Source organism: Xiphophorus maculatus, chromosome 6 (assembly GCF_002775205.1).
Source record: "Xiphophorus maculatus strain JP 163 A chromosome 6, X_maculatus-5.0-male, whole genome shotgun sequence".
Lineage (NCBI taxonomy): Eukaryota > Metazoa > Chordata > Actinopteri > Cyprinodontiformes > Poeciliidae > Xiphophorus > Xiphophorus maculatus.
In genome coordinates, this window is record NC_036448.1 from 7480513 (window position 1) to 7507990 (window position 27478).

At 42.7% G+C, this 27478-nt stretch overlaps 1 protein-coding gene across 2 annotated transcripts in view; it reads left to right on the top strand.

Annotated features, from left to right (window-relative positions):
- rnf220 (ring finger protein 220) overlaps nucleotides 1-27478 on the top strand; it is a 195503-nt gene that overhangs the window by 133299 nt on the left and 34726 nt on the right. For both annotated transcript variants that reach the window (XM_023335199.1, XM_023335200.1), the window contains exons 4-5: nucleotides 16437-16566; nucleotides 24533-24581. In XM_023335199.1, coding sequence (XP_023190967.1) covers nucleotides 16437-16566; nucleotides 24533-24581 — 179 coding nt within the window. The remainder of the gene's footprint in view (nucleotides 1-16436; nucleotides 16567-24532; nucleotides 24582-27478) is intronic.

The window sequence follows — 27478 nt, forward strand, 5'->3', positions numbered from 1 at the left end:
ACAGATAGGTTGAGGAGAGAAGGAGGGAAACAGGTTAAGCGGTTGTTGAAATCGTAACGGTTACAAAAAAAGAAGAAAAAGTGGAGGAAGAGGACAGAGATGGAAGGACGGTGGCGGCGGAGTGGGGGATAGCTAGAGTTATCAGCTGGTCTTGTAAGGGAAGAATACGCATCAAGCTGCCAATCATCTGGCCTGAAAATTGCTCTGAGATTTGAGTCCCAAGACGGTGAGTGTGTGTGCGTGTATGTGTCCAGGCAAAGCCCATGTCGCCTCCATGCTATTACTGCCCCCATCCCCTCTGCCGCGACCGTCTCGCCCTCTCCCCGGTCACCGTTTGTAAGCCTCAAACTCAAAAAAACACTCCTCTCATCCCGTCACTAAAACCGACACTCAGCTCATCTGAGCCACCGCCGCTGTCGTCTGTGGCGACGGCTATCAGACGAGGGAAGGAGACGCTGAAAGAACGCGCTCGGGTGGTACGATGGGAAAAGAAAAAAAGTGTAGAAAGAAGAAAATAGAATGGAGGTTAATGTGTGAGCAGGAGCCATTTCAGTGGCTTTAATTTTCTATTGATTTTGGCAGCAGACTTGTCGCCTCAACTGTGTGTGTGTGTGTGTGTGTATACGAGTGTGGGCGACAGACAGAGACCCTCCAAGCTGTCTCCATCCAGAATCTAAAGATGTCTCAGCGTAAACAAAAGCAGAGACAACCTAATTACTGTCTGGTGAAAAGCGCGTCGCACCGAAGCCTTTTGTTTCTCTCGTTTTATTTTCATTTAGGAATCGTGACTTTTTTTTAACAACCTTATATAATTGCCTGTAAAGCCTCTTTTTTTGTGTGATCTTAGATAACCTGTCAACAGTTGAGAAAAGAAACGTTCAAAACCAGGCGCAAAACACCCACCATCGACAGATGTGAAACAGGTGTGATGATTAAGAAATTAGGACCAGGTGTGAGGGAGGAGAACGAAAGTTTAATGGTTACATGTTCTGTTTGGTAAAAGCAGAACGTGTAATCAAAACGCACCACGGGCAAAGACGAACCTCAAAGAAAAACGAATATTAAAAATCATTAACTGAGGATAAAGAAATGTGAAAACACACTTTAATAAGAAATAGTGTATCTCAATAGGATTTGTTTTCTTTTCCTGTTCATTGTTCACAAGTAATACTCCATGAAAGAATATTTATTTGTAGAACAATGTGGCATTCTAAGGTCTGAGTGAAACGGCAAAGAGCCAGCGAGAGCAAAGTCTAATGAAACACCTCCCTCTATTGGACAATGATGAGATGTTGCCATGCAGCTCTGGGAGCAAGTTGGGAGACGAAATGAAGGAAATCAGAGGAAATGAGAGAAAAGGTGAGAAGAGGACGGAAATGCAAAAGAAGCAAGAAGAATAAAAAAAGAGAAGGAAAAGGCAAGACAGCATGGAAGAAGAGGTGACAAGAGTGCTGTAAATCAAGAGTGAGAGCGCGTTGAGAAAGATCACAAAGATGTCCGATTTCACCCAAACATGAAGTTACCTTGCCTCAGGTAAAATCAATGAAATACCTGATTCCTGTAGAGATAGATGTAACAGCTCTTCGAACATTTTCTAAATATGTTCCCATTCCTGTTTTTTTTGTCTGTTTTTTTTTTTTTTTTTACTATTGTACTTTTGTTCGCTTGTATTGGTCAGTAAATGTCTTTTTTTTTTAAATAAAAAGTATAAATTTAAGGAATTTAAATTTGGGAACGGTGTTTAAATATAGATTTCACGAGAAATAAAGAAATCATGTGGTCTCTCGTCCAGGGGCTCAGAGCGGCCTGCTGCATCGACGCTGCCATGGCGACGTGGCACGCAGACGAGTTTCCTACCACAAAAAGTGACACATAAAGGCAACCCAAAACTTTAAACTCTTACCTCGCACCGACGGCGACTGTTAAACCATTTTTAGCTTTTCGCAGCATGAACTCGGACCACACCAAACTGACCTTTGCTCTCGCCGAGCTCAACTTGGTGAGTCGTGCTGACGGAGATCGGCGAAATGCTGGAAGTTTGCCTTGTGGACGTTTGATTTCCATTCTGGTGACACTCCTGAGAGACGGGTAATATAGCAGACAGCTAGATAGATGGAAGGGAAGACTGCTCTCCTTGTATGAAGGATTATCCCCTATCCTCTGTTTGTGACAAGAGCTGATAAGGGCCTAAGAGGGGAGGCAGCAAGAGGCTGAGAGGGCTGGTGACACACACACAAACACACACAATCCACAGCGACAGAGATATCAATCCATCATTTAGAGCCTGGGATTCTGCTAGAGGAAATAGGTTCTCTTCAATTGCTGACAAGCCAACATGCACACACTGCCAACACACACACAGACACACTCACCTCCAATGTGTTTGCTGTACAAAAGGGCTCATGAGGCTTTCCAGTTAAATAGGCCTGTTTGAATGACTGTTCAATTTCATCTACTTATCAGATTTACATTTGCCATTGTTGTCACCGAGGTTGTGGGTTAGTGCGTTTAGAGCTTGTTGTAGCCTGAATCACATCAATGTTACCGATAGAAATCGATAATATTAAACGGAACAATCTTGGATGTTGCTTTCTTGAAGCCAAAAGTCTTAGAACTATTGGTTTTAAGAGGCTGAAACACCATTATACCAACAGTGGCAGCAGAATCCAGTTGATAATAGGCAGGATAGAGGGATGCCTTTATGTTCTCTACGCCAAATTTTGGCCAAACCATGCCCCTTTTCAGGTCCTTAAAATGGCCTTTCTTCAGTATTCTGGTGTTTTATTTGACTTCTGAGTTGTTTTGTATGTCTAGATGCCTAAACGCCACCATAACAAAGCATTAAAGAGCAACAGAAAGGTGAACTGAAATAAAGTGTCTGGGCTGGTGTACAGAGTGGCAACTTTATTAACTCAGATCTTAAGAAGAAACAGAATTAGTTCTCACTCTAGACCAGAAGACACAAGTCATAAATGTCAGTGGCACGGTGGAGAAGGGTAAAAAAAAAAGAAAAAGTAAAGGAATCAACAATGTGGCTCGAGTTGTTCGGAGATCAAATGTTGCAGAGACGTCGGGATGAAACGGGGAGGAGCCGTTTCAGAGCCCCGCATTGCTCAGCTCCAGGTTAGGTGGCAGGGCCATTTGGCAAAGGCGGCGGTGCTAGACTTGATGGATGAGACAAACTGCAGGCTCTTTTCTCTTGTAACTTTAAAATCATTAAGCCTTTTACACGGCCATGCAGATTTTTATGGCCACCTCGGACAATCTGTCGGCGTTGGTGCCTTTTAGATCAGCAAGATGGGAGAGGACGGAGACGGGCGGTGCCGATAATGTCGGGACTTTCATCTAATGTGATAGGTGTCTCTCAGCAGCAGTTGGGTCGAATTTATAATGCCATTTCTATGACTGATCTATTTTGAGATTTCCTTCGACCCGTTTTAGTGCAGAAAACCAAAGGCACTCTGCTTTTATTGTGCAGCAGTACAATAAAACTCTGCAGCATGAGTAACATTTGTAGTATTGCCTTAAATATTACAATCAAAAAAATCTAATATTTAGGATGCTGAATCAGTGTTGTCACTGTGAAGTCACACAAATGTAATCATATCATTCGTATGCAAGAATCAGATTTGCATTTATTTAAATGCATATTTATCCCCTCTGATCCTGCTAACACGAGGCAGGTGCAAAATGCAGTTCAAGCATGCAGCAGGTAAAAGGGGGGGTTGGAATAAGAGGACAGCATGACATTGATGTAAGATTTTAATCTGCCGCTCCTCTTCGCCAGGCACGCTTGCTGTGCCAAATACGGCGAGGAATAACCAGGAGACACACGGCGAGGATATGAGCTGTATTAATAAAACCTCTTTAGCCAAGACAAACTTTTACCCGGGCGAAGCAGCGAGCAGCGCAAAACGCTAACAAAACATAATTGCGCCTCTTTTTAATAAAATGCTGCTTCCTTTTCTTCTCTTTCCTCCCTGAAGTCGAGCTGTGTTCCCCCACACAAAAAGGCCAATAACGTTAATGATAAGCCCGCAATAACAACAGGGTGGGTGGTACTGTGTTGCGCTCTGAATATTATCAATAAGGAATCGCGTGTAAGTCTATCCATCTCCTCCATCTCCCCTGTCCTGCTTCCACAGACTGCCTCCTCTGCTGTTAGGATTCAATTAACACGGAGCAGGCAGCCACGGCACCCTCATTAAAGCTAATTAGTTAAAACATCAGCCAATCTAGCGTTAATTGGCTTTGGTAATTAATTCAGCTGCTCGACCATATGAAGGCATCAGGGAGCGGGGTAATGAGAGGCAGCAAAGGGGTGTGGGTGGGGAAAAGATGAGCAGGATTTAGGGAAAGAAATATAGGAGATGAGTAAATGAGACAAATGATCACTAGGCAAAAATACAGTTGTATGTTTTGAGTTTGAAGTTTGAACACACAAACTATGAAGTGCAAATCAAGTGAAATGATTCTTGAAGTAATTTCTGAATTATCTTCGATTAAAATGCGACACTACACTTGTTCACAACTGATGCCATCGGTCACTACAAGATCAAGCATAAGGTGACAGCAACGAGTTGGGCTGAGAACGCCGTAATGTTGATGGAGTCTAAGATAATACTAGCAGCCTACATTGATGGTCACCCTTATGTACTCACTTAGCAGCTACTGCAAGTGAGTTCAGCAGCAATGAATGTCTCCTTTGGCTTTCAAACTTTCACTCGAGGTGCAGCTGAGTTGAGTCTTTCTTTTAAAAAGTAGATGGTACTGCAGATAAAATCTGCTTGCGTCCAGCAACAGGTAGCAAAAGAAGATTAAATAGAGGAAGTGCATTCCTATTTATAGTCCGTCAGACATTTTTTGGAAAATTTGCCCTTTCTGTGTTCATATGTACACGGATGGTCAAAACGACAGGATATGTCCCCCCAAAAACAGTGTGCGCCATCAAGCTTCTGTTGCTAGAAGGCGCTCATGAGAGAAAAAATTGTTGGTAGTCACAAGGTGTTAGCCCTCGTTCATGGTTTTGTGCATCAGTCTGACAGACAAATATGTTTCAGATACTGTTTTACTCTTTCTGTTTTGCGAGAGCCTTACAAAAATGGCAAAGTAAAATTTAAATGAAACTGAACTGCGTTTCCAAGAATTTTAAATCTCCTACACATTTAAAAGCAAATACCTCCGCAGGGCAGATGGCTATGGTTTCGGTGTTGTGCCCTAGTGCTTGTTAAGGTTCTTAAGCCAAGATCTGGTCCATAACTGCAAGTTGTGGCTCTACTCTGTGGGTCACTGATTGGCTAATGTTCCATTAATGTACCTTTGTCTGTCTCACCAATGTCTCTCTGACACACACACACACACACGACGCATGCAGGCACACACACTCTGACAAGGTGATGGATTGGATAAACAGCTGTCAGTAGTTGGAGATAACCTCACTTGCATCACCGATGTCTCAGAGACAGACATGTGTGCGCATCGGTGTCCCTGGAGTAAAAGTCGCTACACTCACCCTGAAACCTATACACATGCACACACACCGACGTACACAGGGATCATCAAATGACCATTTGTCATTGTAAATTCTGAAACGGGCCGGTGATGATTTATGATGTGGCAACGTGTTAATGTTCCTGGCTCTTTGTTTTTCCTTTCCAAAATGCTTCAGTATTCAGTTGAGGTTTTTAAAATGTTGTCTACATATATTGCCGGCCACATTTATTAAAAGTGATGGAGAATGTGTGTAAACAACCCTTATATTAATAGGTCTTTTATACCGGTGCTAAATGTTCTTAAGACATTAGAAATATCTAACCTTTATTATCAGTATATGTATCAAGAAAAAAACGTCAATTGGTTTTAATAAAAAATCCCCAGCTCATGATTTATTGATACCCTTGCTTTATGTTGTACAACCTCTTTTGATAATGAGATCAACTCTTAGTCTTCTTATACAGTTGAAGCTATTTATATTTTTACTCTCTTTTCCTTAACTCACTTCATAGCTTTTCTACAATTGTATGCAAGACAGACATTCTTGGCAAACAATTTTTGTTGATTGAGCTCTTTATTTTTCATTGTGCTGAAACACACTTTTCAGCTTAATAAAAAGTATTTCTAAAAAATTACATTTAAATCATTTAAAACCTCTTATTTCGGAGATCCACATTCATCCTCGCACGTATTCACGTTTTGCTTCACACCAAACCCACTTGCAGTGTTTGTTGCCAAACGGCTCTGTGTTAGTATCACTTGACTAAAGAACTTCCCTGTAAAGTCACACCAGAATCCATGAAAGACCCAACAATAGTTCACTTTTATGTCAAGGTTTTTCAAACAAAGGTTTTATTTCACCGGATTGCTAGGAGTAGCAACAATTGGGGTTGAGTTGTTTTTGATATTTGCCATGCCTATTTCTATATCATATATCTATATTTGAATATATTTTCTCAGATTTAAAAGTTGGACTTTTCTAAATTCTCCAGTTAGAGATTCTTCTACTTCAACTGAAGACTAACTCATTAATTTTAAGATTAATTACGCATCTTTTTTTGGCACGCCAGTAAATTTTGCTGAGAATAAGCCCGTTTGCTCCTTGCAAATGTCTTGTCAGTAACAGAATAATTAATATTTTCAACATAAAAGCTGCCCTGCTCATGTAAAATAATTACATCCTCTATTTAGGACTGGACTCCCCGCTCTCGCTCGTGCACGGAAATGTTGTGACTCGAGCCGTCAGCAAGCACGGCCGGTTTAGCACCCAAACGCACGCACCGCCAACACACCTTTTCCCCTTCAATCCCTCCATCCAGCCATCTCTTCATCCCTCCTCTCCGCCGAAGCCGACATTTCATTTGCTTTGCTAAAAGTGACAACCCCAGGGAGCGAGGGAGGGATAGTGAAAGAGCCTGGTGATGAGTTTTGAGCAGGGCGTGGAGGAGTGCTATTTAAAAGCACCATGCATCATTGTCAGGGAGTGAGACTGCACACACTCACACACACAAGCTGACAGATACAGGAAATGCACACATGCACGTAGAAACGCAAAGCAGCATGGGTGGCAAACTGAAGTTGACCCCCGTTCCATTTCATCAAATGCCCTCTGAGTGAGCCAAACAGCCTCATCTGTTTTACACACACACATACACACACCCAATCCCATAGACAGAGATCAGTGTCTAGCCTGCTTAAATCACAGCTCACTTAAGCAAAAAACCATATCACTTCACACACACACACACCTTGCTAGTCCCATTTGTGTTAATATGGCCTCTGGTTTTGGGCTTTAGGGCTCATATTTGCCATTATGGAGATGACGGCTTTACGGAGCCCCTATCACCTCACCTTGCATCGTTTGGGGAGAAGACAAGGAAGAGTCAAAATGAGGGCTGACACCTCGGTGGGATTTATTTGATTGCGGATGCGAGGCGGTGTCATTCTGGAGAAGGGGAGTACGGCAGAAGGAGGAGGAGGCGAAGGCCCCCGGACCCTCAGGCTAAGCGAAAAGGAGACAAGAAGAAGACGGTGGCGTGGTGGGTGTGGGGAGGATTGGTAAAAAAAAAAAGAGAGAGAAATAAATAAAGGACAGGAAAAGGAAGGAGGGAGGGGTGGCAGTGGCAGAAGTGCCCCCCACTTTTCCTTTCGTGAATCAAATCAAATTCCCCTTATCGCACATTATTTGAAGAGGTTATCTGGCGCGGTAATGCGGTTACGCGCCAGGCCGCGGCTGAGAGATTTCCTTGTTTACCAATGTTGGCGGGTGTTATAGCTAACCAGGATGGGGGGAGAGCGGGGAGTGGGGATGGAAGGCAACGCTGGAGAAGGATGTGGAAGACATTTGGGGAAACTGGAAACTCGGGTTGCGGTCAAACACTTGATGCCTGCATGAAAACTCATGTAGAGGAACAAGAACATATACAATGGATTTGTTAAAAAAAAAAAATTAATAAGTAAGTGGAGCGTTTTTCAAGGTTACAAAATCAGACTCTGCTTATAGGGGCTTTTTGCAAATCCATTCAGGGAATGGTTTTACAGCATGTGCATTTTGCAAGAGTACCCGTTGCGTTGCATTGTGTGTGGGGAATTAGAGTGGGACCAAGAAAAAAAAACATGCAGTATATGTGTGTGCTAGGCCATAAATCTCTCTCTTCTGACTCTTATTGTTGTGTTTAAATCCAGTTAACATGCCCAGCAGTCATTAGCTGATTGTGAGTATAATTTACAGGTCTGATAAATTCTCTTCAGAACATATAAAGAAAAAATTTTAAATAAAACGATCCGGTTGGTGGAACGTCAGCCATTTCATTCCTGTGTTGATGCAATAAAAGTTCAAGCTAGCTTTTTTTCAGCAGAAACAGTGTGCTTCCAATACTCTTCTCATGTCTGTGGATTTCGGCGTAGAGAGAATCTCCAAACTCACTTACAGGACCTTGAAATGGTATTGAATCCCCTTAAACATAAACTTACATGTAATCCATGTGAAAATTAATTAAATCGACAAACACAAAATAATACCTAAATGTGAAATAGAGGTAAATTCTGTTTTCAAAACCTTTTATGAATGACAATGTAAAAGAATCTTGTCAGTATTTAGATTCAGACCTCTTTACTCTAATACCCTTTAACATAAGAAAGAGTTCAAGTGATGCCTTATTAAGTCATCTAATTAATAAGATTTGAACAACATTGAGGGCTGCACAGTGGCACGGTTGGTAGCACTGTTACCTTGTAGCAAGAAGGTTCTGGGTTCGATTTCCAGGCTTTCTGCTGGCCAACTCCATTCTGCACGGAGTTTGCATGTTCTCCCTGTGCATTCGTGAGTTCTCTCTGGGTACTCCGGCTTCCTCCCACAGTCCAAAAAGATGACTGTCAGGTAAATTGGTCTCTCTAAATTCTCCCTAGGTGTGTGCACGGTTGTGTCCTGTCTGTCTCTGTGTTGCTCTGCGACAGACTGGCGACCTGTCCAGGGTGCACCCCGCCTCTCACCCGAAACGTTCGCTGCACCCCTCCTGACCCCACTAGGGACAAGTTTGGACAGAAAATGGATGGATGGATGAACAACATTGAGAACTAAGGGTGTCCTGATACTACTTTTTCACTTCTGATACGATACCGATATTATTGAAGCTTTGAGCAGTGGCCGATACCGTTTTCAACCTGATATGCTATCAGCACAATTCATACGTACTTTTCTGACTTATTTTGTAATGTATGAGAACAACTGACCCATTTATTATCAACCAATGAGTTTGTGAAACAAGCTCTGCTGGATAGAAATCATGGGGTGGACTAAATGCTGGAATGGATTGCTTCTATCGGCGTGCCTACATTGGAGATTTTACATGCATCTTGATATCACCCGATAATTGGTTTTTGGCTGATATCGGACTGACTTCTGCTATCAGTGTTGAATCGAGACACCCCTATTGAGCACTGTTCAGTCCATAATCAATAAAAATGGAAAGAATGTTGCACAGTTTTGAACTCACCAAAACATGTACCGTAAGCTGCCAATCAGAATCATTAATCAGAGCTAAAAACAAAGTAACTCTGCAAGAAAACGTTTCAAAGGATTGAAGAATAAAATGGTTCATGTGCCTTTTGATGGTTACTAGGTGTATGAAGCGCTTGCTGACAAAGTAATCCATCCATTTGAATCAGCAAGTTCACAAATGCCGGCTTATTGGTGCTGGTCTATCAAGCAAAATTCTGATAAATACCTTAAAGCTGTTACTTTATAAAATGTGACTAGCGTTTTCCCAGGCACTGTACATCCACTGAAAGGCAGCAGTGCTGGGGAAGATAAAAGTGAAGAGATGACACGTAATACGGGTCATTAATGGGATTTGGACCCTCAGAGTAGCGGGGACACGCTTTGCCTCTTAGCCCATTGAGCCGTGAGGACACCCCAAAATGGTGTTTTATCTCAGGCCCCATTGAGAGCAAGTATTGAGCTGACAATCCTAGTCCTCCATGGAGGTGGCCTTTTACCTCAGCCTATTGTAGTCTGTGACTAGCCGCCTGCGCTATCTAGAATCTATTGATTCCCACTTCATCTGGACCTGAGCAACGGAGGGAGAGGAGAGAGATGGAGAGGAAGCAGTAAAATACTCCTTAAATAGTTAAAAGGGATTTTTTTTTGTGGGGAGGGGGAGGGGAGGTTGCAGGGGGGATGTTTCTGACAAAACCACTAAAAGCAGAAAGAGGTTTTCAAAAGAATTATACAGGCGTCCACATCTGTTAGAGCACAAAGAAAGACCAGGGATGGCTATTGTGCGAAATCCACACTTATGAAATTACAGAGCAAGGAATGCCAAATAAGTATGGGATGGTAGGGAAACAGAAAGAAGTGAGAGAAATTAGAGCATTTGATAGCGTGGATTAAAGGGAAGGGATAAAAATACAAGGACAGGACGCAGTAAAAAGAAGACCACACGTCTTTGGTCTCCACTCTTCCGTATGATCCGACTTCCTCCTCCTTACCATCTGCTGTGTGTAATGGCCCATGGTTGTGTTTGTTTGTGGGATTTATCCTGTTATTTCAGGGTTTTAAAAGCCTGGCCAAGGACAGGTTTCATTTAAACACCTCCCGAGCTTCACTTGGAACTTGAAAAGCATGTAAGACACGAAGATGTTCTGTTTTTGGCATACAACCAAGTCGATACAGAAGAGCTTTTCAAACTGTGGTACAGGTACAACAGGCGGTACTACTGGTGTTACCTGGGCGGGAGTTTAGTAAAAATGTTGATGTCTGAAAGGGAAATGTGAACAAATAAACTGTGATGATGAGCTAAGCTAGTGTGTTAGCTACACAAAAAGTGTTGTGCAATTGTGATTTTTGCAAACTACGCCATAAAGCAGATCAATATTTCTGCATTCAAATATTAACAATAGTTTCGTCTTATAAACCCCTGGCAGATCAGTGTGAATGTGCCAAATAGGAGCCAATCAGATTGTGTTGTGCATTCTGTCTCAATTGGTTTAGTAAGGTAGCATATAGCATATAGTTGCTATCTTTGAGACAGTACAAAGAACAAAGATTGTGCTTTGCAAGATGTCTTTAAGCAATAATTTATTCCATAAGGCAAGTTAAAGATCTGGTGAGCTCCCTTTATTGGGATGAAATTTAAAATAGGTCTTCGTAAAATCAAAAATGGTACTAATTATTTATTTACTTTTGCATCTGGATGTTAATTAAATCTTCTATGGATTGAGTCTTAGGAGGCCACCCAAGCAGCTCCAACTTTTAACACTAACCCTGATTCTTGGGTTCCGCCAGACAAATTATTATTTTGTTACTACAGTTGGTAGTACACAAATTGGACGGAGGACGGACGGATGGATGACCTGAACAAAACCAGTGAATGTCGCTTGGCATCGATGGAAAGAAAGAAACGTTGCACCAGGGAGAAGTAGCGAGAGGAAGACGTTTTAAAAGATGGGTGGAAAAGGAAATTGAAGATGCAGAGAAAGGATTGAGACAGAAAGAAAGACGGACATTGAGAGAAAGAGAGATGAGATGATCCATCTTGGCCCATTAGGCCTGTATTCCATCATTCTTGTCATGAAGGGAAACATCTTTGTCCAGTCCTCCATCCATGCAGCATTCATTTACTCTCCAGCTGCTGTTTCACTGAGGAATCTCCCAACTAAAAAGTCCTGTCAGCCCTATTTCCTTGACTTTGTCTTGCCTCTGCTCCCCCCTCCACCCTCCACCTTCTTTGACTGCTGCTTCTTCCCTGCGCTTCCCAAGATTAAACGCTCCCTTGTTGGACCACAGATTGGAGCTGTGAGGTCTAAAGCAGGACATGTGGGAAGAAGTTGTGTGTATGTGTGACGCTCGTGGCCCAACATTAATCATGTTTAAGGGGCTGACAAGCTTGGTGTGGGACATCGCATCACATCAACACTGCTCCCTTTCCTGTTGTTCCTCTCCCTCGTTCACCGGATTTATCTCTCCGCTGGCCTCTCCCCATCGCTCACTTCCCTCTGGGAAAGGATGAGAAAGAAAAACAGAGAAGAAATGCGTAGACGATGTGAAATGGGTGAGGAAAGTGACTGGAAATGTATTGTAAAATGTGCATTTTCCATTCACTTCAACGCCTCCAAGTTCTGGGGGGTTAACAACTCATGCAAGGTACAAAATAAAAAGTGTCTCAAAGTGTTCTAACTTGCTTTCTACCACCTATGTTTTAATCAGGGGAAATTTGCATCTCTTCTTCTATGAAGAAGTTTTGTTTACTTTTCCATGAAAGAACCAGGTCATCTTTAAGTTATGGTTCTTTGGTTTTAATAGGGGAACTTAAACGTGTTTCCTTGGCACCTATAAAAATTCAAATCAGTTCACAGTTGCACGTTTTCCAATCCTTCCTTTTTCATCCCTCTCTGCTTGTTTGTTGTTATATCTCTGCGTTTACATTTCAGCATCGATCTCTGGAAAGAAAAACTAATTTACATAGAACGTATTATAATTCAAAGGAAAATGGCTTCATGTTGAAATGCAAAAAAAAAAAAAAGCACCATAACTGCTGAATACGTATTTGATTTCTTTGTTTTAGCATTACAAAAGCCTGAAATTGCACAAATGGAGGGTTTTGTACTTTGAGCGCGCGTTTGTGCAAGTATTTGTCAGGAAAATTTTGGATTGGGTTAGATGGAGCCCTCATTGGATGCAGACTCAGGATTGCAGTGGATTCTCCAGCCTGACTCAAATTATCTTGTCAATAAAGGTTGGTGGGGTGGGAAGCAGAGCGAAAGAGTTTTCATACCTTTTGATCTTTTCCACACCTATATTATAACTCCAAACAAGTATTTTACTGCCATTTAATGTAACACGTCACGACAAAGTACCATATACTGTCATTTTGAAGTAGAAACAAAAAGTCAGACATGATTTCTAATACTTGCACAAGTAAAAATCAAAAGTATGCAGAATTATTTTAAATCCAGCCCCTTCTACTCCTACACCCCGTAAATAAAATCTGGTGCAACCAGCCTAATTGGTAAGTAGAGTCCTCCTGTGTAATTTAATCTCAATACGAATACAGTTTGCCTTATTGAGATTTATTTTTGGATAACATGAGTGAACAAACGGCATCATAAAGACCAAGAAACACAGCAAGCAAGTCAAAGCTAGAGTTCAGGAGATGTTAAAAGCAGAGTTAGAGTACAAAACATAATCTCCAACTTCAAACAAACAGCGCTGACCTTTTCCGGCCAACGTAGAAAGCAATCTGCGGTGAGGAAAACCATCGTCACCACAGAGAAAGGTGGTGGCGTTCAGCACTAGCGAAACAAGTCGGGCCGGGTGGGCGGGGCTAATGACCGGGCCCTTTATACCCAAATAATAAAGCTCATGATAATTTAACTTTACAACATAGACATGCCCACAACAGCGGAGCTTACAAGTTTCACCTCCACAGAGAGCCACTCTGTCATTCTGAAATCCATCTGACATAAAGTACAACAAACCAAGAGAACAGAAACATCAGGCTGCTGGTCACTAATGATGAAACAACACAAATTCAAATCAGTTCTGAACCGCGGATAGCGATCGGATCATGTTAACACTTTATCAATTTCAAACTCAGAGCCTGAAGCCTGGTTGACGTGTTGAACCGAGCACGCAGCAGCGCGCGTGAAGCGGGTACGCAGAGGCACGTGCGGCGTGTCGCAGCACCTCGTGCACCTCTGGATCTTTGTAACTCGGCGCGGATCGCGCGCGCCGCCATTCACACAAACTGGACGATCTCTCCAATGTAAACCTTAACTATAAACGCCATACTGCTGTCTTGGCTCAAAGACGCGCTCAACCCGAACTGTTGAAACCGACTATAACTTCTGTCCCTGACATCACCGCTGTACCACCGACAGAGAAAAAAGGGGATGTAAGCTCGGCGGCTGGAATGATGCAATTTACTACCAGTCTACAGTTAATAATGTGAATAATGTCAGAGTTGCTACCTGTAACTAGTCCAGCTCCTTCGCTGGGCTGGCAGTTTTGGTGGGTCTGAATCGCTGCCAACAAAAAAGTCTGGTTCATCTCCAAGACAAGGAACAAAATATGCGTCCAGTTTTTGGCTTTTCCTTGCTCTCTTTTTTCCATCCTTTTCACCTTGCCGCTCCATGTTAACTTAGTCTGTAGAAATGCTCTAGCTAGTTTCCCATCTGTTGCCAAGTGACTGATGACACTGGTGGACGGTTGGTGACAAGCTTTACCCAGAATACACTTGGAGACAATATGGACGATCCACTTGTAATTTTGTGTCATAAGGTTAAATGTAAGAGTGAAAATAAAGCCAGTCATGTAGTACAACATTTTATTCAATATTTTACACCCACTATGTCACTAAAATCAGTCGGTCTTGTAAAGTTTTTAGCAACCATGAGTCAACAATGACTGGGGCAGAATACTATATAATTTACAGGGACACCAGGCTATATAATCCTATATACACCATACTCAACAGGAGAGGGCCCGCTTTCTCCAGCTCTCATCAGGCGGCTTGGATCCGTAAAGTCTTACTCTGCCTCCCATCTTGCCCCCCTGTAGGCCTGGGCGTGGGGCCCACCGCCCCACCCTAGGCTCCCCTGAACCTCCGCCCCTGGTGTTCAGCATCACGTTGTGGGGAGGCTTTTGAAAATGGAGCATTGCTTTCTTTTGCTTTACAGTTATGCGCTACTTTGTGTTACATGTGTCAAAAAGTTGTGGTAAAATAAGTTTGTAGTTGCGACATGACAAAAAGTGGAGAGACCTCACTGCACTTAAGGGACAATGAAGTAAAATTGTTACAAAGGAAAACGTTACGAAGAGGAAAGAAAAAGCAGGCATAAAGAGTAAAAGTTGTTTTATTTTTCCCTTATCAGACAAGATTTCTATTGCTTCTGGCTTGTTTAAGTAAAGGAGAAAAAGCTTTGTATAGCCCCACATTCTAACAAAGAAGCAATAACTGAGTGGGTACATTGTCTGTTCAATCCTCATGCAGAGTATATGATAGAGATACATGATACGCTCATGTACGATTGTGATGGTCTCGGTGCGCAAGTCAAAGTGGGAGTCCTCCTGACCCGACTCTCTGTGATGCCATGGTGACAAATAGTCTAAACAGGATGTCCTGGCTGAGACGGGGGACCCTTTTGTTCGCGGGCTAAAAAAAAAGCCGCATTTGATTGGCTGAGCTCTGGAAATCAGGAAGCATCCTCCGAAACGAACCACCGATACAGTTTCAAAAACAGCTGCTATTTTTAGCCAGTCCAGACAGACGGGGCGGTGAACTCTAAGGGCCGCCGTACGCCTACGAAACACAAAGGGTGCTGGACGACCGATGAAACGCATGCTGACACACAAAACAGGTGGGCCCCACCCTGCTGCCCTGCTGATCAAGGACAATGAAGTGAGGTGGTGTTGGCAGACTCTATACAGCATTAGCTCATCCACGGCAGACACTTCTTTAAGTCCCCCTTCCTCCCCACGCACCTCCCTCTCACTTTGACCTCAGAGCAACATTACACAATAAAGTCTGTGCAGCACTCTGGTCCGCTTTCTGTGTGAGTAATCTAATGTATGTTCACTTAATGTCTGGGACTTTATAGAGTAAGGGTGGGGGGGGGAGTGCTTTCACCAGCAAAGGTTATTCTGAAGGTGCTGGATTGTTTCTCCAGTCACTTGATTTTTTTTAAATTTAAAGTGCTGTGCACAAGTGCTGATGATCCTCAAACTTTTTCTTACTTTCTCATGATACATACCACAATGTAGCAACAAATCTGTATGTCTTTGTGGAAGTATCCTCAAGGTCAGCTGGGTTGGGTAGAAAGCACGGTCCATAAGATTCTTATTGTATCGAGTTCTGGACTTTGACTGGACCAGTCTCTGAGCCATTCCATTGTAGCTCTGCTTGTATGTTTAGGGTTATTGTCTTGATCCCATCAACTCAAGATTAGCTTCCCTATAGTTGTCCTCTACCTGACTAATGGCAAACTCTAACTGGGACTTCCACTTATTTATTTATTTTAAAACTTATTATTCCAGCTCCTTTCCTTACTTCAAACTCCTCCACAACTTCTTCCCTGTCCTGTCTTTAAGTGTTCCTTGACTTCCATGATGTCCGTTTGTTCACTCATGATCTAGGTTTTCACAGAACAGCTGGATTTATATGTAGATTAATTCACACACAGGTGCTTTCTGTGTTGTTGACTTCAAACGTCAACAACACAGATATTTTGGGGGGGGAATCTGAGTAAAAGGGGGGCTGAGAGTACAAGTGAGTTTTTATTGTACCTGTGGAAGATTTTGGGGTCGATACATGGAAAAACGTGGAAAAAGTTCAAACGGTTTGAAAAATTTTGCAAGTCACCATCAACTTTGGGTTGCACTTTACTCAAAGTTAGATTCTGTTGTTGCGCTGATGCCGTCTATCCCTCTTCTCTGTTGTCTCCAGGTAAAAAGAAGATGTCTCTATATGACAGCCAGGCTCCCATTTGTCCAATTTGCCAAGTGCTGCTGAGGCCCGGAGAGCTACAGGAGCACATGGAAACCGAAATAGAGAGACTAGCCACAATCTGCCTCAGGTATGACTGTGTGAGCTCGTAACTATGCAGAAAGCTTCATTTTGCCCAAGCCAAACCATGACATCATGTAATGCTAAACTACGGCCAGGTTTTAAAACAGGTTGAGAGACACACTGTACAAAACGCAAAGGTAAACCAGAAAAGAGCATTGAAGACAATGGTTGGCGTTGGCGTCATTTAACCCGTAAGGCTTGGGCTTCGGCTTAGTTCAGCTCGGTTCGCCGAGCAATATTTCTCCGGTACGTGCATTTGGGTGCCATAAATCTGCATAAAAAGGGAGAAGCATGCCGTCAATATAAAGCTAAGTGTTTCCTACTGGGATTAGGATTCACACCTGTGACCTCGGGTTCCCCGCCGCCTCTTTCTCCTCCTCGTGGCAGTTGCACGAGCCGTTTTATGACAGATAAATCAACTCCAAGCCCTTTTAACGATGGGACACAGCCATTAGGGTCCATATTTCACCTCAAACACATGCCAAGCTATGTATGCGTGTTTGTATGTCTGCGCGTGTTGCTGCCCCCCCCCACTTGTCAGCGTGTGTGTTTGTGTGACCTGCTGTGCACTTTGGCGGCCCAGCTTTATGATAGTCCCCATTAACCCGGGGAAAGAGGGCAACTGACTGCGTCACCCCGCATGGAAATCACTCTGTATTTCTCCAACCTTTACACTTGTGGGCTTCTGCTGTCCCTCTGAATCTACGAGTTCCACCGCATCCCTTTATTTCTCTTTGTCCACAATCACCCTCATCATCTTATATCTTAATATACGTATATAAATCTATCTTCTCATCTCTAACAGTCCCTGTCATTTTTTAAGTTTTTTTTTTGCCTTCTCTTTTTCATACAGGCACAACACAAGCATCTCTAAGAACTGTTGCTGTCTTCATGTGATATATAAAAACATGCATTAGAATCAGATATTTAGTCACGGTTGTAGTGAAGCTTTTTATTAATTTTTGCATTGGCTTACTATTCAACGCAGCAGTTGGTACATGTTCTGTTCTCGCTATGTGTTGTGCACAGGAAAAAATACTAATCACACACTGCAACCTTTTCCATTTTCACTCCATTTACTATCTAAATATTCACCTGCTGCTTTGCTAATTAACTACTAGTGCAAATCTGGCAGCAACTCAAAGTTTTGTAAAATTGCTTTCAAGCATGTTAGTGTTTGACCTTTTTGAGACTAGAGTTAGGAAAGTAGAAGCAGAAAGTAGAAGGCTTTAGCTTTCAGGACTGGCAACTCTAATTTTGAAGTTGCCAAGTGAGTAGAGTACTTCAGATATGAAAGTAATTGTCTATATCACTTAAAACAATTCAATAAAGTTTAAATTTTTTTGGAAGTTTTTATAGGTAGCAATTCCTCTCCTTTAGCAGAAAGGCTAACAGCTAGCCAGCCAGGGTCCTTTGTTTTAGGCAGATTTCAGTAAATAAAAAAATTTCAAACTAAAATGTTTATGGTTGTGGGATAGAATGCTATATTAATAGATACTCCTACATTTTAACAACACAATGGCTTTACGTTTGTTGCTCCTCTATCATAGGGTGACCATATTTTACTTTGGGAATTCCAGGACAACCTGCAACACCAGAACACCTTGCAGCGGGGGGGGCTCTAAAGGCGGGGAAACTCCATACATTTGCGCTTTGGCATGTTGTTGGCGTACTGACTATCTTCTGATTAAGAACAGGGCTGCCCGCACTGACGCGGCTCAGGGATTATGTGACACGCAGCGCCGTGCACAGTGCCCTAGTGCCTGTAAATTTAATGGTTCAATGAAAGAAATGAAAAAAAACAGGACATTTCCTCACTTTCTAAAAAGAACCCGGGACAGGACGTGAAATACAGACATGTCCCGGGAAATACGGAAGTTTGGTCACCCTAACAATGTTAAATCCCGTCCAAAATCCCGGACGATTTTTAAATTCCCCCCGGACATCTTTTTAGGTCTGAAAAGTAGGACATGTCTGGGAAAAAGAGGACGTCTAGTCACCCTACTCTATCAGCTGAACAGATTATCAATTGGAAGCGATGCTAGTTAAAACTTAAAGAAACTTACCTGAAGAAAATAATAGCTCGTAAAACCTAGGCACTTTGTACAAAAGAAATGTTAGGATTCATTAAGTTTGACGAAGTTTTTATTGTCAGTGACAGACTTCTTAAATTTTTCAGTGCCTTCATCAGAGTCTATGCTTGGCTTGCTGTTATTTGATAATAAAATTATCAAAAAATGTATGAAAACGTAAGGATGAGAAAAAAAGATGCGTCAAGATGAAGTGAAACTGGGAGAAAAGATATTCTCTTGTTAAACTTCAGGATGCAGGTGTATTCCAATTAATAATGAAGGTTAGTTTGTCCTTCCCTCTGGATACCAAACTGGTGAAACTCTCTCTCTCTCTCACACACACACACAGTTATTTAAGGAAATCGCATCATCCCTGGGTGAGATGGGATGGTGGCTAGCGTCACGCCTGGCTGACTTACCTACTCACCATTAACCCAAAGACACACTGCAAAAAAAAAAGGGATGATGGGGGAGGAGGTGTTAAATGATATAGATACAGTGGACCAATTTTAGACATGTGCTGAAGAAAATAATAATAATAATAATAATAAAGCAAAAAATCCATAGTTTTTCACATAGAAAGTAACAAACAAGAGGGGTTTGTATGTGTGTTGCATCACAGAACCGACCTTATGCTAAATCACCTTCTGCCTCTTCCTCTCTCTGGCTCTCTGCATGGTGGCAGCCATCATTGAAAGTGACAGTGGGAATTTGGCCCAATTTGTAGTAAATCTACCTTTAATGACACGCAGGCGGTTGCCGAATAAAAAAAACCAAACCCACGGATATGGAAACGAAGGGACGCGTGCGCGCGCGCTGCATCTTGCTTGGCTCTTAATGCCTGTTCTCCAGCGTGTCGCTATTTGTTTTCTGCTTCTTCCGCTCACAGTCCTGTTCTGTCTGCATGTAAATGGTTGTGGGTTTGATTACAACTGCCTTCCCGCCCGCCTGCCTGTCCTCCCTTGCGGCTGTGTCACTTGTTCATGGGCCGCAGCATCTGCGAGGACATGGAAATCGCACACAGATGTAGAGCTTGGCAAATGGAAATCTATCATGCCCCGTACATGTCAGGTGGCTCAGGGGTGGTGGTTGAGGGTGGCAAAGTCATTTACATACCCCATCATACTACACCCTCCTCCTCCTCCTCCTCCTCCTTTTCCCACCTCTGCTGCCCCTTCCTCCCCCTCATCCTTCTCCATAATCAATTTACGTCCACACGGCCAAAACCCTTACCTCCCTGGCAGATGACACCAAAAAAAAAAAGGCAAAAAGGAATCAACGTCTTGAATTTATTGTGCCATCAACCTTCTTGTTTTCACCAAGAACAGCCCAATTGCTTAAATGGATTGTAGGATGGCTGTCGGTCACATGCAGCGTCATTCCCTTGACCCTTTTTTTTTAATATACATTTTGTCCCGTTACAACCACAAACACGAGTGAATTTTTGTTTGCGCATAGAGAGCCACAGCTCCAGATGGAGTATCTGTCAATAGGGTAACTAGTCATTGTGCACCATCCAAATCTGGCCTTTATACACGTGTGGCAAGAACAAAGCTGCTTTCCAAAGGAAGCCACAAGAACCCAAATATGGGACATGCATGAGCAGCTCTGGACAGATGAGAACGAAAGTGAACTTTCTGGCCAACAGAAGAAAAAACACCCGATGCACGTCACCCTGGGCGCACCGTCCCCTTGCTACACATGGTAATTTGAGGCACAGGGAAGATGGTTTGAGTCAGTGAGTCAGTATTGTCTTAATTATAAAAAAATTAAATAAAATAAAAAATGCACAAAACAGATAGAGGTTTTTGGTTGTGAGACACCATATTCAGATTTCACCAGGCTTAGCTTGTCCATATCAAGGGAACCATATCATCCATATCAGGGTGACTGTGGGTAGGTTGGTCGTTTTGTGATCGGAAGGTCGTAGGTTTGATTCCAGCTTCCTCCTGCAACATGTCGATGTGCCCCTGGGCAAGGTGCTTAACCTCAAATTGTCTAATGATCTGTGTATACATTTGTGTGGGTGAATGTGACTCTAGTGTAAAGCGCTTTGAGTGGTCAAAATGATCAGAAAAGCGCTATATGTTCAGTCCATTTACCATCAAACACAGCAGAGGATCCTTCACACTTGCTTTTATTTCCTATTCATAATCTTGTAGTTAGTGTTCAGACAGTCTCTCTCAAGTGGTGGGACAGGACAAAGACCTGTAAGAAGTAGGAGGAAGAGAGGGACCCCCCCATTCCCTCACCTGTCCTCCGTTTCACACTTCCCTCATTATCAAGTCATTATCAAAACATATTTTAAACTGTATCTGTTCCAGCTGCTTGTTTGGCGGGGTTTCTGCCTCCCGTGTTTCTTTTCTTTTTTTTTTTTTTTTTGACGTGCCAGCCAGCTGGAAGTTCCAGGGCTTCCTATCCCCCACTCCCATCCCCGACATCCCCACCACCACCATCAAAAATTCATAGAAACCACGACGAACAGATGTGTAAACCCCTAAGAAGAGGCAGCGCCAACATTCCTATCACTCCCTCTTGTTTTCCTTCCTCTCGTTTTCTGTCTCCTTTCATCATTCCTCTTTGTGTTGCCCGCTCATCCTCTCTTACCACATCTTTCTTTCACCTCGCGTTCCCCCCGCTCCCCCACACCACCACCCTTTTCCACTCTCCTTTCATCTCTCCATCACCCTCTCTGTCAATGTGGCAATTTCCCCCCACACCCTTTTGCGGCAGGCACGCAACTGCTGTCCCCTCGCCGTCTCGCTCGCTCTCCCGTCGCTGTTTGACACTGTCAACAAGCAGGTGGAGGTGGCTGTTATTGTTGACGCCTCTGCAAAGGTTCCAGGTAATGAATAAAAGGGGAGATCGAGGGAGAGAGATGAGAGAGAGGCAGAGATGGGAGCGAAGAAGTGAGAGAGGTGAGGGAGAGGGGGAGGTTGGCAGATTCGGCTGCGTCGCGCGGCAGCTTGACTGTGTCAGCCCCGTGTTTGCTTTCTTTGTTGCCGAACGGGAGCGGCCAGCACAAACATGCTCGGAAGCGGACGCACGTCCACAGGTGCATGAGCAGAACTTAACTGGCTCTCACATACCCGCTCCATAACGTGACACTCAGCTACTGTTTGTAACATACGGTTAGATTTCGTAAGCACGAGTCCCGACTCCTCACTCACAGTTTTCAGGCCTTTCCCCAGTTGCTGTATCAGCACCTGGTCAAATGTAGACCGGATAAAAACTATGAACTAGCCCTTTAATTTAGCACCAAATCGGAAGCCGTTAATCAGATACCAACTCAATTTGCGTTAGCATTTACAAACATATTTTCTGGTAAATAAGTAACAGAAAGCGTGTTTTGGATGCCAGTAGCCTATAAACTTCCCCCACCTTTAACACACTTACGCCATCCCTCAGACCTTGCCGCCCTTGTCATAGAGCCGTACACATATCAAAAGCCACCTCTGCTCCAAACTGAAATGCTGCTTTTAAAGAGACAAGACATGTTAACTTTGACAGCTTGAGGTGCCATCTGCACTGGAGTTGTTTTATATGAAAAAAAAAAAATATATATATATATATATATATATATATAAGTGTTTTGTTTTTGACCTCGGACTCATACAGAAGTTGGATTTAGGGACTTCTGACATGATAATTTTCAGAAAATGGTTCCTTGGTTCTATAAATCTTAAAGCTCCACCCTTGTTTATCATGTAGATAACCAATATGCCTTGTTTCATAACTGATGATGTCAGTTATGAAACAATGCACAACTGACCCCCCCACTACTTTTATATGCAAGTGCCTGTGCTTCTCTGTTTTTGTTTTTGTTCCATTTCCATGGCAGTGTTACAGCGCCACATACAGGCCAGCCAAAGTTGCTTGCTGTCCACTTTTTGATGGCAAACGTTATAGAAATAACAAATAGATGGAAATTAGATTTTTGGGTTCTCCTTTCAGGTTTCCATAGCTTCTTGTTTTCCTACCCTTTTGCTAAAGCATACACCTAGCTAGCTCTTAAAGCTGAGATTTGTTTTTTAGGAATACAGACTTGAAAAGTTTATCAATTACGTATGGAAATGACAATATTTCATTTTCTCAGTTAATATTTGAATTGAAAAACTTTACATGATTTCACCACCATTTTCACACAACGCATGTTATAATTGAAATAATTTATGATGACTCTGTGGAATATTTCAACTCTCATCATGTGGGAGACCATTGTAGAAGCTGATTCCTGTCAACAGATTTCAGCTGAAAATCCAGCCAGTCAGAAGATTTACCGCCTCCAACTGACAAATACGCCCTTTAATCAGAGAAGGAGGTCAATTTTTGGGCTAGAGCGTGTTTTTGGCAGGAATGTGACACCACAGTCTTTTTTTTTTAAATGTCAGAGTGAGTACACTGCAAAAAAAAACTAAATCTGACCAAGTATTTTTTGTCAAGTTTCTGGTGGAACTATTTTGAAAGCTTGAAATAACACAAAACTAACTTGCAAACAACCTTTCAGCCAGATATATGAGCTTGTTTTAAGTCAATAATTCCCTAACATTAATGAAAAAGTACTAGTTCCATTGGCAGATTATTTCACTTGTTGCATGGGAAAAATGTCTTGTTATAAGTAAAAAAAAATCTGCCAGTGGAACTATCAATTTTCATCAATATTAAGGAATTATTGACTTAATCAAGCTCATATTTCTTGCTGCGAAAATGTCTTAAGTTTCCTAAGACATTTACACTAGAAACGTGACGGAAAAAAGAGTTGGTTAGATTAAGATTTTCCTGCAGTGAAAACATGTTTCATAAGTTATATACCGTGTATGTAAATGTCTGGTATTAACTGAATGTTTAATATAGATTAAAAAAAGACACTATTTCCTATTGCAGAGGATAATGTTTCACTGGCCCGTCCTTGTTGTACGCCAGTTTGCAAATTCTTCCGTCAGATAAGTAACATATAAATAAAGCCTCTTATTTTTATGATCCACCCGTTCAGCCGTTGCAAAATAAAATCCCTGGTCTACCGGGGCATGCTGTCAGATTAGAGGTTGCGCTCAATTCAGTTTTGGGCACTGTTCCTTCCTCAATCTGCCTTTGTCTGTTAGCCTGTGTGTGTGTGTGTGTATGAGTGAGTGACTGCGCCTGTGTGAGCGTGTCCGAGGGTCTGGACTGCTAACGGGGTCTCAAAGCAAACATGACAACCCCTGCCTCGCCGTGTCAATGTCAAGCCTGTTGCAACGCTCCATGAGGCTCAGAGAAATTTATCTCAGTGTCTGAGTGAAAGAAAGTGAAGGAGCGAGAGAGAGATAGGGGATGATGGGGCGCGGAGAGAAGGTAGAAAGAAGGATGAGTGGATCAATTGAGAATGAGCATCAAGGAGAAATGTCACATGTCTGGTTTGTTGGCAGGATAAAGCGCAAAACTGTCAATTTTCTACATTTTTGACTCCCCCCGTCCTTCATTTCCAATCGAAGCTGTCTCGCTTGTTTCCGAGCCAAATGATGGTCCTCGACATATTTTCAGACTGCCAGTGAGCGCCGTTTGGCAGCACTGGCAAATTCTCTCGTTTCCCGCCTCCCGACACATGTTCCGTGTTCATGTGAAAGCGCGGCGGCGTTGGAGAACGCGTCGCTTTTTGGTGGTCGTAGCTGCTGTAAAGTGCCTGATGGAAAACAAAAAGGGATGACGGCGAAAGGAAGAGCGGGGCGGATAAAATGCACGCGAACGCATTAACAAGAGTCCGGAGAATTTGCTCTCCGATGTGCTGAAAATTTACAGACATTGCTTGTTTTATCAAGGGAAACGAGCTGAACAAGCACGCAGCGTGTGCCCAGACTCGGCTCAGCAACACATTATTGTATAAATCTTCACTAAATTCCTTCTTGTCCTGTTTCTTGATTGCAGTAAGAACCCCTCGTCCAAGGATGGCGTAGCCACTCCGGGAACTCCCAAGGTAAGGAGAGGCTCGTATTTCAGAGCAGCGTCTGACTTTCGTGTGGATGTGATTTGCTTAGCGTAGAAATAACATTGTTGGAATGATTCATTGCTGTCCTGTCAATCAGATCTGCGCACATCTTTTCTTGTATTTCCCACCAACAAACTTACCCAGAGCTGAGTCCTGTGGTTCGCAGGCAGACGGCCCAAAAGGAAATGTATTGTCTGGTTTTCTAATAAGATGAGGAGAGATTTAAGGAGCATTTCCGAACCGCCAGACATAGAGCATTCTAGAAGTATTCTGACATGGTGTAATGGCAATAATTTACAATTTCTTGCCAAAGTATTCGCATCCTATCAGCGTTTTCACATTTTTGTTGAGGCACAATCATAAACCTTAATAGGATTTTATCTAAACGATCAACACAAATTAGTGCATAATCAATGTCATGTAGAAGAAAAATAACACCGTTTTATGATAAGAAAATCTTAAAAGCCCGGTTTGCATTTGTGGTCAGCCCGCTTTTACTCTGATAGCTCGAACAAACCTCAAATAAACCCTCAGAGAATAAATACCAGCCTTTAAAAAAAGTGCTTTGGTCAGACAAGACAAAAACGCACCACCCTGAATGCACCATATCTCACAGTGAAACATGGTGGTGTCAGCGTCATACTGTGGGAAAGGATTTTTCAGGAGGGACAGGGAAACGGGTCAGAGTGAACGGTAGGATGGATGGAGCTAAATGCAGGGTTGTCCTGAAAGAAAACCTCTTAAAATATCTTAAACTCTAGTGGAGATTCCTCCGTCCAACACTAAGCGTAAAGTTGGGTCACAATTGAAAGTTTTACATCAAAGAATCTGACTGAGTTTGAGCTCTTTTTGCGAAGTCAATGTCCAGATGTACAAACTGGGAAAGACGTACCTCAGGGTTTCCCCCAGTATATTATAAGTCTGCTAGGCCACCAGGCTTTACTTCCCCACCCACCAGGATAATAATCATTTGTTTATTTTAAATTATTATTTATATATACAGTATACATGTATATATATATAGACCAGTAAAAGTGATAGCAAAGGTGGGTTATGCTAGGTTGATGAATAATAAAACATCAGTAGCCTTTAGCTGACAGATAACTTTTTAAAAAGATAATGGCATTCACAACCTACAGAAAGACTAGTTTTATTCAAAACTGCTTTATTTTCTTTGTTGTTGATGTTTTATTTCCAAAACTTTCTGTTAACGTTTAACATTTTTTAACATAAAAACACGGTGTAACTGATGGGCTGGCCTGCTGCCACTACCACCAGGCTTAGATGGATTTTTGGGGGAAACCCTGTACCTCCTAAAAAATGGTGGCTTCACAAAGTATTGACTTTAAGGCTGGATGCAAATCCCTGCTACACTTTTTAGATTATTTGTTTCATCTTCATTCCATACCACAAAAACATGTAGTCTAAAAAGTCCAGCTGAACGAATGTTGCCTCCAGTTTTTAATCTAATTAATCTCGTCATCATAGAGCAACACATGAACATAGAAAACCTACGGTGACTTTTCTAAAAAGGCCAAACCTAAGCCACCCCGTTCCACATTCGTATTCAACCTCTAACCGCAGAAAGTCGGAACACCTCGAGTCAGGGAGCGCTTTGACTCGAACATGAATCCACGGGGGGGATCTTGAATAAATCAGTACTCCCCCCACATCCCCCAACGCTTGGTGCAGAAGGTGCTGACCCGGGCTTAAAACAGAGCGCTGGCGGTGCTGCGGGTGGGCTCGTACTCCAGTGAGGCAGGCGGAGGAGGGTTGAGGGGTGAGCGCTGGCCCTCCTCTGCAGCCGTGACTGCGCATCTTACCGCTGTCGTTTAGTATTCTGCGGCAGGCCGTGGAGAATGAAGAGGGCCAGTCTGAAGCATACGGGCTTGTTGTTGTTCTCCCCCGGCTGCTGTGCACCACCCATCCATTTCATACCTGGGATTAACCCCAAAACTCCTCCTTATGTCTTTTTTTTTTCTTCTTCTTCTTCAGCTGTACTCGCAAGGTAGTTCTGTAGAGAAAAATGTAACACATTCGAAAAAGAACCATGTTCAGATATCTGACGCAATAAGTCGTAGACGTAATCGCTATTCTGGCGGGTTTCTTTTTTTCTTTTCTTTTTTTCACGCTGGTCTTTCTGCGTGTTGATTTAATTAGCGCTTTTTAAAGACCAAATTTGGAGAAAGACCTTCATTTATAACCTCTTTGTAGATTACCACTAAATGTCATATTCTAATGATAAAACTTAAATATATCCCTCGACCGCCCCCCCAGGTAAAGGATTCCTGACCTTTTTAAACCTGTGAAAAAGAAGAAAGATCAGACACACATACTCGCACACACCCACACACACACACACTCAGAGAGGCAGAAAAGCACCATGCATAATGTCCAATTTACTGTGGCAGCACTGGAGGTTGGTCATTTCTCACATATTATTATTAGATTACTGCTGTCGAGCACTTAAGCCTCTGCTCTGCCCCTTTCCACTTGATTAATAGGAGATGACTGTAAATACAAATATTTCACAGCTGCCTTGTAAAAAGAGAAGAAGAAGAAGAAAAAAAAAGCAAAAGCAGCCACATAAGCACAAATGAAAATATAAGTACGGAGGGAGAGAAAGTGAGAGAGTGAGGGCGGACAGTTGTAAAAGAAAGACATTACCTTCCCTCTCCCCTCCCGTTCTCTCATACCCTTGTCTTCCTCTTACCACCCTTGCTCCTCGGTCACTTGCGAGAGTCCCCTGACTGTCTTTGTCACAGGGAAGAGGGTTAGAAGAGGATATTCTTTTATACGTGCGTGCCTGCCAGAGCGGCAGCACAAAGTGTGGCGGGACAGATTTATGGACAGGCGGTGTCCTGTAATGTCGGATGTTTACCCTC